This window comes from Leptonychotes weddellii, chromosome 2 (genome assembly GCF_054177405.1).
Source record: "Leptonychotes weddellii isolate Sample4059 chromosome 2, ASM5417740v2, whole genome shotgun sequence".
NCBI lineage: Eukaryota > Metazoa > Chordata > Mammalia > Carnivora > Phocidae > Leptonychotes > Leptonychotes weddellii.
Window position 1 is genome coordinate 178,162,474 of NC_138370.1, and position 15,966 is coordinate 178,178,439.

At 65.2% G+C, this 15,966-nt stretch overlaps 2 protein-coding genes across 10 annotated transcripts in view; one reads left to right on the plus strand and one right to left on the minus strand.

The window, feature by feature from the left end:
• The first annotated feature begins 497 nt into the window (after positions 1–497).
• DGKQ (diacylglycerol kinase theta) lies at positions 498–13,101 on the plus strand. 2 transcript variants are annotated; one of them, XM_081812820.1, is made up of 23 exons: positions 498–883; positions 3,433–3,512; positions 4,130–4,229; positions 4,621–4,706; positions 4,800–4,925; positions 5,372–5,525; positions 5,608–5,679; positions 5,834–5,934; positions 6,047–6,285; positions 6,378–6,468; positions 6,561–6,615; positions 6,736–6,797; positions 7,170–7,320; positions 7,664–7,702; positions 8,294–8,409; positions 9,708–9,859; positions 10,031–10,179; positions 10,276–10,454; positions 10,755–10,855; positions 11,032–11,178; positions 11,277–11,388; positions 11,544–11,621; positions 11,807–13,101. In XM_081812820.1, exons 1-23 carry the CDS (start codon positions 610–612, stop codon positions 11,906–11,908), a joined length of 2,766 nt encoding a protein of 921 aa, XP_081668946.1. In that variant the 5' UTR covers positions 498–609; the 3' UTR covers positions 11,909–13,101. The 2 variants fall into 2 exon arrangements, with proteins under 2 accessions (XP_081668946.1, XP_006746833.2); XM_006746770.3 differs by having other exon boundaries at positions 499–883; positions 11,469–11,621.
• TMEM175 (transmembrane protein 175) overlaps positions 12,560–15,966 on the minus strand; it is a 26,233-nt gene continuing 22,826 nt past the window's right edge. For 7 of the 8 annotated variants that reach the window (XM_081812828.1, XM_081812824.1, XM_081812821.1 and 4 more), the window contains 3 exons: positions 15,665–15,743; positions 15,381–15,516; positions 12,560–14,031 (listed from right to left, as the gene is read on the minus strand). In XM_081812828.1, coding sequence (XP_081668954.1) covers positions 13,374–14,031; positions 15,381–15,516; positions 15,665–15,743 — 873 coding nt within the window. In that variant the 3' untranslated portion in view covers positions 12,560–13,373. The remainder of the gene's footprint in view (positions 14,032–15,380; positions 15,517–15,664; positions 15,744–15,966) is intronic. The other variant, XM_081812827.1, reaches the window with a different exon arrangement.

Below are 15,966 nucleotides of genomic sequence, written 5' to 3' on the forward strand. Positions count from 1 at the left end.
ACGCACGGCCGGGGGCCTGAAGGGGAGGCGGGCCTTGGTTCCCGACTCCGCCCCGGGCCCCTGGGATGTGCCGCATGCTCGCAGGGCCTCCCCGCGCAACCACGAACCACCCGCGGGATCGGCGTGTCGCGTGGGAGGTGTCCGTCTGCGCAGGCGCGGGTCTGGGCGCCGCAGGTGCAAACGCCTTGCGCCGGCGTCGGCGGGAAGCTGCGTGCGGGGAGCCCGGTCCCGATTCCCGGCGCAGGCTGTCGGCCGGACGCCAGACCCACCCCCCTGCCCTCCAGACCTCCCCAAGCGGCACCCCACTCGGCCCGGGCTCGGACCCCGGCTCCGCAGGCCTGCCCACCGGCCTCCCACCTCCGCCCCGCCCCAGGCCCCGCCCCCTCCAAGCCCCGCCCCAGAAGGCCCACCGCCCAGCCCGCCCCCAGCCCAGGCCCCGCCCCCCGGCTGCTCGGCCTCCGCCCCCGAGCGCGCGCCTGCGCAGTGGCGGCAGGCGCAGTCGGAAGCCCGGCGCGGACCGCGGGGTCGCCGGGGAGGCGGAGGTCCCTCTCACCCGCAGCGCGGACCCGGCTCTCGCCCGCCGCCGGGGCTCGGGCCGCCCGGGCAGGGATGGCGGCGGCGGCCGAGCCCCGGGCCCGTGCCTGGCTCGGCGGTAGCTCGCCGCACCCGGGCAGCCCGGCCTCCAGCCCCGAGCTAGGCGGCAGAGGCCGCGCGCGGCCGGGGCCGGGGCCGGGGCCGGGGTCTGGTCCGGAGCGGGCGGGCGCCAGGCCCCCAGGCCCCGCCGCGTCTGGCCACAGCTTCCGGAAGGTGACGCTCACCAAGCCCACCTTCTGCCACCTTTGCTCCGACTTCATCTGGGGGTTGGCCGGCTTCCTGTGCGACGGTGAGCGCCCGCGACCCCATCACAGACCCCAGCCCCTGGCCCAGAATGGGCTCCTCACCTCTGACCTCTGCACTCCCAGCAATGGCCTCCTCAGGACAGAACCGCCTGCCCCACGGGGCAGGAGTGTGCTGGCCTCAGACCCTGTCCAGGGAGGTGATAAGGACTGGCTCTTCCAGGGGCTTGGGGGCACCAGGTGGCTTCCCCCAGGACTGTGGGCCGCAGGAAAAAACTGCTCCCTGTGCTCCCTCACTGGGGTTGGGATTCAATGGGGGAAGAGCACTGTGGGCGGCGTGGGGCAGGTGCAGTGACTGGGGGATGAGTCCAGCCCACCCTGAGCAGGTGGTCCTTGTCTGGGCTCCTCAGTCCAGCAGCTGGGGCAGCAAGGGGCAGCAGTGTGGTCAGGCAGGGCTGGTCTGGGCCACTGGTTCCTGTACCCTAGTGCTGGGCCTTTTTTGCCCTGCATGCACACTGCTGCCCACAGGGCCAAGTGCGGCGTGCCCCAACAGGGCTCCCACCTAGCTGCCAAGCTGGCTGGCCGGGCGAGGAGGCCTTGCCTCCTCTGGCTCATTGGACATCGAGGGTGCAGGCTTCCAAGGTCTGCTCTCTTGTAGTCTGCTCCCTCTGGCAGGACAGGTGGGTGGGCCCTGGGGACCAGAGCTGCCCAGGGATGTGGAAGGTGGCATGTGGGGAGCCTTTTTTCCACTTGGGGAGACAGGCTTTTGTCTCTGGGGACAGAGGGACCACTTAACGCCAAAGTTTACAGAGAAGGCTTGACCAGGTCTGGGTGGAGGAGGCTGGGCCCTTCATGCAGGATGCCTTCTGCCAAAAAAAAAATGGCATGCTTGATCTGACTCCCTAGTGCTGCACCAGGTGGCCTGGGGGGAGTCACCCCTAGATTCTCTCATATCAGAAACACTGCCCTTTCTTACCGCCTCCCATGCCAAGAGGCTCACCTGAGCAGGGAGAAGTGCTTGTGCAGGCTGAGTCAGCTTTAGGCCTGAGGCTAGACCCAGGATCCCCGCACAGGTGAGAGGTGGTGAAGGTAAGGCTCCAGGTCTGAGGCTGGACCCAGGATCCCCGCACAGGTGAGGGGTGGTGAAGGCAGAGCTCCAGGTCTGAGGCTGGACTCCAGGTCCTCCTCACTGCGGTGACTTCCTGCAGGTGGGGCTCTAGGTCTAAAGGGCGAAGCAGCTCATGTAAAGAGGCTGGGCTTGGGGGATGACGTGGAGGCCATCCCTGGGCAGCTACATGGACCTTCTCCCCACCTCCATGGAGAAGGGGTGGTAATCTTGGCAAGCAGAGGGGCCTGACAAGGGTGTGGGAGGAAGAGCCTCCTCCCTTGCCTGGGAGTACCCAGGATGTGGGATGTGGGGTGATCGGGCCCTATCTCCGTGGGCCAGAGGAGCTGGGTGCCACCTGCCCGCCGCTGCTGCCTTCCGGGACAGAGCTAGTCTGGGTACCCTGAAGGGGAAGCTAGCTGGAGTGCTCACCCTTCCTCTCTGCCTCCCTGCTGCTTCCATGTGACTCCAGCCTACTGTAGTTTTTCTGAAGCAAGGTCTCAGGCTGTTCTTGCTAGCCTGTGGAGGACCGGCCTGCCTTCTCCTAGGGACGCGTGGGTAGGGCTGCAGTGGGTGGGAAGGGGCTGCCTCAAGGCCCCCGGTCACACTTTTCACCAAGGGCTATGTTGGAGAGTGAGTTCTGCCCCCTGCCCACTTCCCAGCTTCTTGCTGCCTTGTCTAACCCACCCCACCCCAGGCCCCCTGCCCCCTCCCCAGGCCCACTCACTGCTGTCTGTGCTGCCAGAGGCTGCTTCCTCTTGTGCTCCTCCTCCCATCCTGTTCGTCTCTGGGCCCCCTTCTTAGTGGCCTCGCGGGCACAGCGTACGTCTGAGTGCTCACTGCCTAAAGAGCCTCTGGGCTGTCTACCCCTCTGGGCGGGGGCAGGTGCAACCATCCCTGGGCTGGCCATCCTGCCTGCCTCGGGGGCCCTGGCCCATTACAGACTGGCCCTGGTCTCAGCAGGCACACCACACGGGAGGGCTAGTTAGGGGTCTTTTGAGTTGTAGGGGAGTGAGGGAAGGATGTTCTTGGTGAAGCTGGTCTCGGGGGAGATGCCCACTTACCTGCCTGCACCTCAGGGCCAACAGATTGGAGTGTTTCCCTGTGTGCAAGGGGCAGGGGCCACTCTCAAGACTCTAGGACACAGCGTCATCCCCACTCTGGGCTCTTGGGATGAGAGGTGGCGTGGGGCAGAGGATCAGGGTGTCCCTGGCGCTTCTGTGGAGGGAGGCTGTGACCATGCCCTCCCTCTGCCCCCACGACGGTGGAGACGGAGTCACTTTCTCCATTGCGCACGCTGGGTCGGAGCTGGGGGGGGAGCTGCAGCGACTCACCCCATGCTGACTCCCCTCCAGCTCTGGCAGAGCGGGCCCACTGTGAGAGGTGCACTGCCCTGTCAGAATGCTGGCACCTGGCCATGGCCCCTGGTGGTTCTGTTGGCCAAAGCCTGGGGTTGGACAGGGGCCAACTCATGCAACTCTCATTCCACAGTCTGCAACTTCATGTCCCACGAGAAGTGCCTGAAGCACGTGAAGACCCCCTGTGCGGGTGTGGCCCCCAGCCTGGTCCGGGTGCGTATGCAGTGTGGGCAGAGGGCTTGGGGAAGCTGGCTCTTGCGGCAGGTCCTGGGCTGAGAGGCTGGCTGGTTGGATGGGGTGGGAGTGTTCCATTGTGCTGCTTTGGGTCCCCAGGATGTGAACCCCTCCCAGGACAGCAGCGGGCCTCACTTCCCACTGGTTCTGACCACTCCTCTCGGGGGTCCCTGGCACCCAGCACTGCTCATCCTGCCTTTTGGTGGACCTCTGTCCCTGTGTGCTTGGTCCAGCTTGCCCCAGATGTGTCCTGAGGGCAGGGGAACAGGCCTGGAGGAAGCTGCTGGTGCCCAAGCTTCCTGGACTGCACAGCTGAATCAGGCTATGGGCAGAACCAGCCGGGGTGTTCCCTGCAGAAAGGGCTGCCTGAGATCACAGCTGGCCTTGGTCCTACAAGGACTCAGGAGACTGGGCAGTTCGGCAGGACCCCTAGGAGGCACAGAGGGGCGGGCGAGGATTTAGGGGGACCGCAGGGGTCAGGCAGGGGGTGTGGGTGGCAGTGGGAGCTGTTGAGGGTGTAGAGGACGAGGCCTCCTGGCCCTGGATGGGCGCTGGCAGGTAGGCCCCAGGCTGAGGGGGAGCTCTGCTCCCTGCAGGTCCCCGTGGCCCACTGCTTTGGCCCGCGGGGTCTCTACAAGCGCAAGTTCTGCGCCGTGTGCCGCAAGACCCTGGAGGCCCCTGCACTCCGCTGTGAAGGTACTGCTGAGCCCCCCCGCCCCCCCCATCCTGCACCACTGCTGAGCCCCCCCGCCCCCCCATCCTGCACCACTCACCAGGGGCCTGATCTCTGCTGCCCAGGGTGGCCCACACCTCGCTGTGGCCAGGCAGCTGGGCAGGAGATGGGGTGGTGCCCTGGGCACTGATGGGGGGGGCGTGTTTGTGGGAAGCAGGTGCAGGGGGCCACGCAGGGAGACAGGAGGAGAAGCCGGCTCCCGTCCTCCGAGAGGGGCTCCCCTCCTGAGAGCTCCCACCCCAGGAAGGATCAAGGAAGTGTGGCCGGACTGGCCGGCCTTGGCAGAGATGCCCGCGAGAAGGGGGCAGGGCTGTGGGGAGCGGCGAGAGGCCCTTAACCCTGCCCGCCCCCCAGTGTGTGAGCTGCACGTTCACCCCGACTGTGTGCCCTTCGCCTGCAGCGACTGCCGCCAGTGCCACGGGGACGGGCACCGGGACCACGTGAGTGCACAGGGCCAGACGCCTTGGGGGGGAAGGCGGGGGAGGGGCGTGCTGGGGGGCTGGCTGAGCCACCGGCGACGGCCCCCTCCGCAGGACACGCACCACCATCACTGGCGGGAGGGGAACCTGCCCTCCGGTGCGCGCTGCGAGGTCTGCAGGAAGACGTGCGGCTCCTCCGACGTCCTGGCGGGCGTGCGCTGCGAGTGGTGCGGCGTGCAGGTGGGGCTTTGCGGGGGGCGGGGGGCGGGGGCCCTGGGGGCGGGGGCGGCGCGGCGTGCAGGAGGGGCTTTGCGGGGGGCGGGGGCCCTGGGGGCGGGGGCGGCGCGGCGTGCAGGAGGGGCTTTGAGGGGGCGGAATGGGGCGGTGGGGTTCCTGGGGGGCGGGGTGTCATGGTCCTTGGGGGTGGGGCGGCGTGGATGTACTAACCCTTTGGAAAGCAGGATGGAGGTCCTGGGAGCAGGTGTGGTGCGTCCTTCCACTCTCACCCGTCTGCATCGCACACTGTCGGGGCGGGGGATGGTCCCCGTTGTACAGAGTCGGGGATCCTTCTGGTCTGAGGGTGGTGCCGCCCGCCAGTGCGCCCTGTCGTGGCCTGGTTAGGGGCCACCAGTCCAGCGTGGGCCCCTGCGGAGTGGCTGAGGGCGAGTCCATGCCCCCATCTCCAGGCCCACTCAGTCTGCTCGGCGGCGCTCGCCCCGGAGTGCACGTTTGGGCGCTTGCGCACCATGGTCCTGCCCCCTGCGTGCGTGCGCCTGCTGTCCCGAAACTTCAGTAAAATGCACTGTTTCCGCATCTCTGAGAGCGCGGCCCCGGAGCCAGGTGCGTGAAGGGCTGTGCTGGGGCCAGGCGTGGGGGCTGGGGGTAGGCCCCGAGTACGAGGTCAGCTGTGCCCCTCCCGCAGGTGAGGGGGACGATGGTGTGGACGGAAGTAGCCCTGCTGGCCTGGGCAGAGAGGTGCTGGCCCCGGAGTCCAGTAAGTGCCTCTTAGCTGTTGCCTGGCCCGCCGCCCTGTCCACCCATCCTGTCCCTTGTGCCCCCTGTCCCCATTCCCATCCCTCACCCCATGCCCTGTCCTGTCCCCAGCCTGTACCCCACTCCATGGATCCATACCCACTTCTCTGGCCCAGGCAAACAGACCCTGAAGATCTTTGATGGCAACGATGCTCTGCAGAGAAACCACTTTCGAGTCATCATTGTCCCCCGCCTGGCCAGGAGCGAGGAGGTGCTGGTACGAGAGAGCGCCGACAGGGGCTGAGGCAGGGCCCATTCCTGGGGGCGCTTTGTGGCATCCAGCCTGGCCCTGGCTCCTGTCCACATGTGCCCCCCCCCCCCCCCCGCAGGAGGCGGCTCTCCGGGCTTACTATGTCATGGAGGACCCTCGAGACTTTGAGCTGCAGGCACTCCCCCTACCTGTCCACGCTGCGGACCCTGGGGCACGGGGCAAGACCCGGGCTGGTGGGAGTGCAGAGGGGGAGGACAGCAGAGGCCCTGGATCCCGAGAGGCTGCACCCGAGGCCTGGATCATCCGCGCTCTGCCCCACACCCAGGAAGTCCTGAGGATCTACCCTGCCTGGCTCAAGTGAGACCCAGGCACAAGGCCCAGGGTCTGCCAGCGGGAGTTGGGAGGGGTGGGGGCCATGTGACCCAAGCTCCTGAGATTGTTCCCTGCAGGGTGGGTGTGGCCTACGTGTCCATCCGTGTGACCCCACAGAGCACTGCCCGGACTGTGGTGCTGGAGGTTCTCCCACTGCTCGGACGTCAGGTGTGTATGCTGCTGTGGTCCCAGCCAGCCTGGGGGGAGTCCTGGGCGAGTCACAGGTCCAGGCCCGATGCCTCAAACCCTGCCCCCCACAGGCCGAGGGTCCTGAGAGCTTCCAGCTGGTGGAGGTGCTCATGGGTAGCAGGCAAGGTGAGTGGTAGCCCGCGGTCGATGTCCCCTGATCTGCCCCCCGGGCGCCCTGAGGTCTGCGGGCAGCAGAGGTTGGGCATGGCACCTGGTGCCCACGGACCCTGCCTTTCGTTCTTGCAGTCCAGCGGACGGTGCTGGAGGACGAGGAGCCCTTGCTCGCCCGGCTTCGTGACATCCGGCAGGTCATTGGGTGTGAATGCTGGTCCCTGCGGAGCCACCAGCCTTTGGCCGTGGCCGCTGCCTCCTAGTGAGGGAGCCTGTCCCCAGGACACCACGTCACTCCTGGCTGGCCGTGCCAGTGCTCCTGGGCCTGGCGGGTCTCTGCTTGCTAACGCCACCTTTTCCCCAGAAGGTGGGGTCGTGAGCCACAGACCCCACCCCCTGGAGCTCCCCGAGGGCAGTTGAGGAGTTTGTGCCAAGGGAGGAAGCCTGTATGTCCCTTTCCATCTTGGTGTGGTTCAGCCTGGGGAGTCTTTCTGGATGAGGAGGGTGGAGGGGCCGGGCGCTGCGGGGCCCTCCCTGAGTGCTCTGCTCAGTGTTCTGCTTCCCCACAGACGTCCCTGCGGCAGATGACCCAGGTGCGGTTCTACGTGGCTGAGAGCAGAGTTGTGGTCCCGCACGTCTCCCTGTATGTTGCTGGCCTGCCTCCCGGCCTGTCTGCCCAGGAGTATGGCAGCCTGCTGGAGGAGGCTGCGGCCACCAAAGGTGTGATGGCCTGGCTGACCTGGGAGCAGGGAGAGGAAGGGAGGGCTTCTGAGAGCAGGCCGCGGGGGCTGGTTCTCCTGCTCCCCTCCTCCCCCGCCACTCGTGCCTGAGCCTTTGCCAACTGCCACTCAGTGGGTCTGTGTCCTCACCTCCTGAGGGGCTTCTGAGACTCCTGAGGTCTAGCCTTTGCCTTTTCTGCCCTTGGCTCTGGGCTGGGGAGGGATGGGTTGGGGGAGCTGCCCCTGCTGGGTCGTGGGCCCAGCTATAAACAGTGGCAGCTGGAGGTGGGGGGAAGGCCGTGCCCAGACCGCTTGCCTCCCCTGACGGCAGCCTGTCTTTGCAGCTGGCCTGGTGTCCGTGAGCCACGTTTACTCCTCCCAAGGTGAGCCGCCGCCCTGGGCCGCGATCAGATTTGGCCAAAGGTCGTTCCTTGGAGTTAAGTGGAAAGACCTGCCCTTCTTGCCTTCGTGTTCACTGTTCCATTTTGTTGAGGACCTGACCTTTTTATTGGGGAACCCCATGTGAGGGACCCATTTCTGGTTTTTTTCCTGGCTTACGGCTGTCGTGCTTTTGCTAAAATGTGACTGAGTTGCAGAGGACTTTTCTGCAAAACCTGTTCTGCCCTTGGGTTTGCATCTTTTTTTCATGGGAGACTTCAGATCTACCCAGAAGTGGGAGGACATTCCCATGAGCCCCAGTCCCTTCTGTGGGTCCCCAGCAGTCATCAGTGTCCTCCGTTCTTGTGGGAGCTTTCCTCGCCCCCCAGGGGCCTCAGGGATGAGGGTGTGCCCAGCCACACTGCCCTCTTCCATCCGCCTCCATATCCTGTCTCTGACCTTGGCCATCCTTAAAGGCTCCACGGGGACGGTGGGCCTGCATCCTGCGGATGCCGTCGGACAGCCAGACCCAGGGTCCTTTCTGGCAGTGGGACGAGGGGAGGTTGCGGTCTGAGCTTACGGCCCCTTTGCTGCAGGTGCAGTGGTGCTGGACGTGGCCTCCTTCACAGAGGCTGAGCGACTGTACATGCTGGTCAGGGACACAGCTGTGCACGGCCGGCCGCTGACCGCCCTGGTGCTCCCAGACGTGTTGGTGAGTGGGTGCCGTCAGGGACACAGCTCACAGCAGGGGAGGAGCCCGAGGTCCGGGGGTGACAGGCCTGCACCATGGCTGACGGGTGGAAGGCCAAGGGCCACTGGGACCTGGCCCCACTCCCCCTGCTTGGGAGACCTGGGCCACCTCTGGCCAGGAGGTGGGGCTCCCTGACTTCGGACAGCGTCTGGAAGTCTGAGCTGGGGGCGAGCGCAGGGCCAGGTGGACACCAGGCAGGTCAGGGCAGGGTGAGGGGCCAGAGCCCCAGGTCCTGCCCTACACTCCCATGTCTTTGCCAGCAGTCTCTGGTCCTCAGCCCTGCTGGCCCCCAAGGTTTCACCAGAGCTGTCTGTGACTACTCTGTCCCTGACCCCGGGCCCCTGTCCAGGTGAAGCAGAATTAGAGTAGATGAGTTCACTGTGAGCGGGTGGGCGACGCCTAGGCCTGGCCGCCCCCTCCTATCCTGAGCCGGGTGCCCTCCTGCTGTCCTGATGAGGATGCAGCCCCGGGCAGGTCAGGGCCCCTGGCAGCTGGCCCTGTTGGCAGAGCTGGGTGGGCAGTGCCGACGTGCCCTTTTTCTCTCCTGGCAGCTACCTGCTTTGGGGTGAGCAGGTGAGGGATGACTGCAGGAGCTCTGCCCCGTGGGTCACATGTCACCCCAGGGGCGTCCTTGGTCTTGAGCTGCTGCTGAGCTTGTGCCTGTTACCGAGCACCTCCCACCATGGGACCCCAGGGCACCCCAGCATCCTCACCATTGTGGGGGCCTGAGCCCCCTGCCCGCGCTCTCTGGGCACCGCGTTTTGAGGGCTCTTGGGAGATGGACGACTTCTGCCAGGGGAGGCGTGGGGCCACTCTGAGCCCAGTTGCTCCTGCTCGCTGTGGTGTGGGTGGGCAGGGGCCCTGAGGAGTGCAGGAGGGGCAGCTGGAATCCCGCGTGGGTGTCCAGCCTCGGCATCTGGGCTGCACGGGTCAGGTAGTGGGCACGGTCTGGCCACGAGGGTCGCAGTGGATGGTGGCGTGGCCCATTTGCTCAGAGCTCCAGGCCGGCCGGCCTCATCTCTGCCCCGTTGGCTAGCGGCTGTGAGTGCCTCCTCTGCTGGGGGCGGGGGATGCCTTGAGTGGTCAGTGGCAAGGTGGGGGTGGCCAGGTAGCCCCCCTGGGCCCCATGTGTGCCTTCCTCGGGCGGGGGGCTGGCCCCAGGTAGGCTCGGGCTGTGTGGGCACAGGGTTGGAGGACTTGTCACTGCCCCCGTGGGGTGGCCTTGAGAACCTGCACTAACCCAGCCCCCCATCTGTCAGCACACGAAGCTGCCCCCAGACTCCTCCCCCCTCCTCGTGTTTGTGAACCCCAAGAGTGGAGGCCTCAAGGGCCGTGACCTGCTCTGTAGTTTTCGGAAGCTGCTGAACCCTCACCAGGTCTTTGAACTGACCAACGGGGGGCCTCTTCCCGGGTGAGTGTGGGGGTGCCCGCTGTGCCGCTCAGCCTGACGAGCCTCAGGGGGTGCTTGCACGCGGCTGTCGAGAGGCTGGAGGGAACAGACGCGTCCAGGCCGTTCTGCGTGGGGTTCGGGGGCTGCCCCTGGCATGCACGCGTACAGAGCCCCCCATTCGCCTCTCGCCAGGTTCCACGTGTTCTCCCGGGTGCCCTGCTTCCGGGTGCTGGTGTGCGGGGGGGACGGCACCGTGGGCTGGGTGCTCGCCGCCCTGGAGGAGATGCGGCACCGTCTGGCCTGCCCGGAGCCTTCCGTGGCCATCTTGCCGCTGGGCACAGGTGGGGTCAGCCAGCAGGTCGGGGGACGGGCCTGGGGCGGGGGGGGCGGGCGGGTCGGTGGTGTGGAGAGTCTGTTTTCGCTTGTCGCTGTCCCAGGGAATGACCTTGGCCGGGTCCTCCGCTGGGGGGCGGGCTACAGTGGCGAGGACCCGTTCTCCGTGCTGGTGTCCGTGGATGAGGCCGACGCTGTGCTCATGGACCGCTGGACCATTCTGCTGGATGCTCACGACACTGGCGGTGCAGAGAACAGCGTGGCAGACGTGGAGCCCCCCAAGGTACCAGGGAGCCCCCCACCGGCAGCTCCACACTTCTGCCCGGGGATTTGTGCGTGTCCCGGCCACCCCCTTTATGGGGAAGCCGAGGCACTGTCAGCCGTGGCTTGCTGGGGACATCCCAGGCTGGCTGGCTCAGATGCTTGCCTCCTCCTGGGTGAAGGGCAATTACAGAACAGAAGCAGCTCTGACAACGGCGGCAGAGTTGGGTTGGAGATGAGGAGGCTGGGCCCAGCCTGGGGGACGCGGGAAGGACCTGGTGGGGGCTGACCAGGGTCATGGGAGAACGTGTCTTGTCTCTAGATTGTGCAGATGAGTAACTACTGTGGGATTGGCATCGACGCAGAGCTAAGCCTGGACTTCCACCAGGCACGGGAGGAGGAGCCTGGCAAGTTCACGAGCAGGTGCCGGAAGATCAAGGATGGGGGCTTGGGACCGCTCTGGACAGCAGGGCTGCCCCCTGGTGACAGCGTACTTCCTGGGGACTCACCAGCAGGAATTGGTGGATGGGACTGGAACTTGGGGGATTGTCTTAGAGCAAGGGCTCCACCTCGACAGTAGGCGCACACCTCTCCTGCAGGTTCCACAACAAGGGTGTGTATGTGCGAGTCGGGCTGCAGAAGATCAGCCACTCCCGCGGCTTGCACAAAGAGATCCGGCTGCAGGTGGAGCAGCAGGAAGTAGAGCTGCCAAGCATCGAGGGTCTCATCTTCATCAACATCCCCAGGTGCCAGTGGGTGGGGCTCCAGGGGGCTCTGGCCTCAGGTGGGGCTCGAAGCCCTGGTCCGCCTGCCCACTTACCTGTGCGCCCTTCCCTCGGTGCAGCTGGGGCTCAGGGGCCGATCTGTGGGGCTCCGACAGTGACTCAAGGTTCGAGAAGCCACGCATGGATGACGGGCTGCTAGAGGTGGTGGGGGTGACCGGCGTCATGCACATGGTGAGTGTGGGCAGGTGGGGATGGGCCCGCGGCGTGGGACCGCAGCCCGCTGAACCCAGCCGGCCCTCCCCCTCTATCAGGGCCAGGTCCAGGGTGGGCTGCGCTCTGGCATTCGCATCGCCCAGGGCTCCTACTTCCGCGTCACTCTCCTCAAGGCCACACCTGTGCAGGTGGATGGAGAGCCCTGGATCCAGGCTCCTGGGCACATGATCATCTCGGCTGCGGGCCCCAAGGTACCACACGGGGTGAGCGGGGTGGAGCCTGAGAGCCTGCTGCAGCCCGTTCTTCCCCAACAGCCCCCTGGGTACGCGACGGGAGGGGCCCACAGGCTGAACCACCCCGCACCCCTTCTGTCAAGTGGGCTGCCACTGTGCCTGCAATATCACCCAGCCCTTTGACCTGCCCTGTCCTGGGACAGGTCCACATGCTCAGGAAGACCAAGCAGAAGCCCAGGAAGGCAGGGACCCCCAAGGATGCCCGAGCAGATGGGATGCCTGTCCCTGAAGGGGACCCCAAGTAGAGGAGGGCCCTGGAGCAGCGTGCCTGTCCAGCAGCAGCCGCCGCCAACCTGTGATGGATGGACTTGCCTGCAGCTTTGACTGGGGGCGTCTCCCCCTCACCCCTGTGCCACACGGAAGCTGCGGGGTGGGTGGCAGGTGCTGCCCCCCTGGCCTCTGATGCAGCAACAGGGTGGGCGCGGGGCTTTGGCTGGCCAATCGTCCCGCCCCCTGGGGTCCAGGCCACCATCGTGCGTGGCAGGCACTTCTCCCTTTGCGTCCTGCACCATCTCTGAGCCTGTTGAGCTGGGCAGCACTGAATCCTGGGCCAACCCCCCAGATGCTCCTAACAGAATGTGCCCAGTACAGACCCCGAATGCCCCAGCCAGCAGGTCTTCCGACCGACTGTCCCACTGAGGGCTGGGTGGGGGCACCTGCCACCTGTCCCGGGGGAAAGGTGCCTTCTCTGCTGGGCTCACCACTGTGGAGGAGCTGCTTAGGCTGCACCTGGGGGTCGGAGGGGCCCGAGGCCGGGTGGGCTTGGCCAGCATCCTGACGATGGAGCAGGAGGGGAACTGGGCCCTCACAGGGGTGGGGCAGAGCGTGCCCGGAAGGGACCAGAAGCAAACCCATGGAAGCCTGGGCTGGGAGGCCCAGAGAAAGTTTACAAGGTGTGACGTGGGGAGGAGCCAGCTTTAATCACCTGTTTGTGAACAATCAGCATGCCCATTCCCAGCGCTTGTCAGGCTGACCAGACGCCCAGGCCCCCACCACGCTGAGCTCAGACAGGCCCCTGGTCGGTCTGGGGAGTCTCCAGAGCCCCCCCAGCGAGGCCCAGGAACCACGTCTCTCCACTTGTCCTGGCTCTTTGCTGTCGGCGCCGTCTGGCCAGGCTCCGCCCTGCCAGCCCCGTGTCCCCCAAGCTTCTGCCCAAACTGCACACATGCACTGTTGTGGCCATTTGTGACGGGACACTCCTGTGCCCCCAGCACACAAGTGTGTGTCCACCGTGATGTCCCCGGTGGTGCAATTAGTGTTTGCTTTGCAGGCCTTGGCGCTGGTTCTGGCCTGTAGCTGTCTGTCCTGTATTTAAGTGAGTCTGTGTGCCCAGAGGGGGCAGTGTGGGCTTGGCACCCAGGCCCTTGTGTACCTTGTCACTACCTGAATGTAAGCCTAATTTATGTCCAGGACAAATACAGTGTGGGCATTGCTGGCCTGCCATCTCCTCTGTGCCTGGGGACCCACGCCCCGCTCAGGGCTGACGCCGTGGGCTCCCAGCGGGAGCTCGAGCACCCGCGCGGCTCGGCTTCACGAAGATAGAGAATGTGGGCTCAGGACAGAGACGGACACGCAGATGCCAAGCTCCTGTCGCGCTGTCTGCAGAAGCAGAAACCCTCGCTAGGGCTCTAGAGCAGAACGATGGAAATAAGAACCAAACGGGCTGGGGTGGGCCGGGGTGGGCCGGGGCGGGCGGGCACACACCCAGAGCTAGTGGGCAGAAGGCAGGAGCGGGGCGCGTGCGTCGTCCTCGCTCCGGTGTGCTGGCAGGCTGAGGCCCCGCAGGGCACGCAGGGGGGCCAGGGCCAGGCGTACGAGGAGGCGAAGCAGCAGGAAGGCGAAGGGCACCGCGATCTGGGTGAGGTGGAAGATGGCCGCGCTGAACCGGCTCAGGAAGCAGGTGGAGGCAAAGGCCAGCAGGCTGACGCAGGGGTACAGCGTGAGCTTGGCAAACATGAACGCGTGCTCGTGGCCCCCGAAGCGTGCCGAGGGCTGCAGCGTCTCCCCCTCGTGCAACAGGGCCGTGGTCCAGATGGCAAACTGGAAGATGCTGGCGAAGAAGATGATGGCGCAGCTGACGCGCACGCTCTCGAGCTCCTGGTGGGGCTGCTGGGCGAAGGCCGAGGTCTGCTGGTAGGCCAGAGGGAGGCCGCCCACGAAGGCCAGTGAGAGCGTGTTGAGCAGCCCCATGGACTGCGTGGTCTTGCGGATGTGCAGGAAGAGCGAGTGGTGGGCAAACCAAAGCAGGCCCACGGTGGCGAAGGAGCCGAAGTAGGCCAGGAAGTGTGGCCCGTACTCGCTCAGCGCTGCCACCAGACTGCCGTGGAACTTCTCCTTGACGTCCTTGGAGTCTGGGACGTTGTCCTCGCTGAGGACGGTCAACACACAGCATCTGTCACAGCCTCGACGCGGGGCGTCGGGTCAGGGCTGCACCCCCACCCCACCCCAGCCTGGACGAGCACACGTGCATTTCAGAGAACGACATGGAAAGCTGTGGTCAGCACACAGACACCAAGCAATTCCGTGTTGTGCCTCTGAAGCGCAGATGTCCCGGCGTCCTGTCTCTGTGCAGGCCGGGTGGGCAGCACTGTCCCCTCAGCCCCCCTGGCCTCCACAGCTGGGTGTGCGTGAGGTCTGTCCACTCCCCCCGCAGCTGCCCATCCACTTGGGCGGTGGTCCTGCAGACGGGGGCGCGGTCAGCCTCTGTGGTTCTCAGGTTGCTGGGCCGAACGTTGCTGGAAGGAGCAACTCTAAGACACATCTCGGGGTTCTCCCCGGGTGGATGCCCCCGACTGCACGGCCCAGGGAGCCCACCCCTGATCCCAGGCTGGGGGGAAGCACCTGGGACACCTCTCAGCTCACAATGGTGGGCTACCCATGTGTCTGGGGGGGGGCCGCGAAGGGAGGGCTGCAAGAGTCCGAAGGTAGGGGCAAATGCCCCCAGGTGCTGGGGCTGTGGCTTCGGGCAGAGGCCCCCAGCCTCCACTGCTCCTTGCAGCTGGGCCCTAGTGGCAGAAGCAAAGCCGCACCATTCTGGAACCTTAGGTTTAGGCCTCCGAGGTCGGCACCAATGAACGTTTGCTCCCAAATTTTAAAAATTGACAAATTACAGTAGGAAAAAGCTATCAGGAGAGAATTAGGAGAACTAACACTTTAGACCATCAGATACAAAAATGTAAAATCAAAATGGTGTAACCTGTCCGACAAAATAAGCGTACTGAAATAGGATCAAAGAAACAAGAGGCTCTAAAAAAGAATGGAAAATATGAAGAAAAAAAAAGCAGATGAAACAGCTAAAAATAAAAATGCAGTAACTAAAATGAGAACTTTGACAGAGAGGAGGTAGATCAGGTGAAGCAGAAGAGTGCAGAGTGAAGGGAAAACTGAGCAGAAGGGAGGATGCAGGGGAAGGGGGGCAGGGAGGCCTGGGGGGGGAGGGGGCGGGAGGGAGGGGGAGTCCTGGGGGAGAAGGGGAAGAGGCTGGGGGGGCGGGGGGGAGGAGGGGAGGGTGGGCCTGGGGCAATGCCCGTCCACACCCATCTACCCAGCTTGGGGAAGGGAGAAGTGACCGCTGATGCCCCCCCCCTTCAGCACAGGAGACCCTGAGCTCTGGGGAGCTCTGTCCAGGTTGGCATCAGGAGACCTCGGCACCTGCCTCTGTAGGGCTGGATGATGAGAGGCAGGCGTGGACCCCCTCCCTCAAGCCTGGGTCCTTACCAGATGTCCAGAATGAGGAGTGTGGCAACAATGGCGTAGACCCCGTCGCTGAAGGCCTCCACCCGCTCCTTGCTGAGAGGTTCATGCAGGTCAAAAGTGAAGAATTCCACGCTGTGAGCTGGGGGCTCTTGGGGGCCTGTGGACGCGCAGGAGGGAGAAGCTGGCCAGGGGAGGGGACTCTGCAGGGACACCTGGCTGTCATGGGTGCCTGGGCCCTTCCCACGCTCCACAGGCCTTAGGGAGCAGTGCCGAGGCCCCACACACCAGCCTGCCCGAGCACCTACCCACAAGCCTGCCCTTGCACCAGCTGGAGGCCTTGCTGACGTAGGGAAGGAAGATGACCGTCGCCATCAGCAGGTACGACTGCGTGAGACACAGGACATGTCAGGAGGCGATGCGGTGCCCGGAATCCCACCCAGAAGCCATCCGCTCCAAAGGGACAGCAGTGCCAGCAACAGAAGAAAACACATGTGACTTCTACCTCATCAAGCTGAAAAACTTTTGTGCATCAGAGTATTTCCAGAGGAATGAAAAGGCAGCTCACAGAACGTGAGGAAAACGCCTCCACAGCAAAGACACAACACCC

Bases quoted from the DNA above. Each gene is read 5' to 3' on its own strand.
- DGKQ (XM_006746770.3), top strand. From the start codon at position 610: ATGGCGGCGGCGGCCGAGCCCCGGGCCCGTGCCTGGCTCGGCGGTAGC. The intron at 7,703-8,293 runs GTGAGCCGCCGC...CCTTTGCTGCAG, and splicing joins CCACGTTTACTCCTCCCAAG to GTGCAGTGGTGCTGGACGTG. The intron at 10,180-10,275 runs GTGGGGTCAGCC...TCGCTGTCCCAG, and splicing joins CATCTTGCCGCTGGGCACAG to GGAATGACCTTGGCCGGGTC.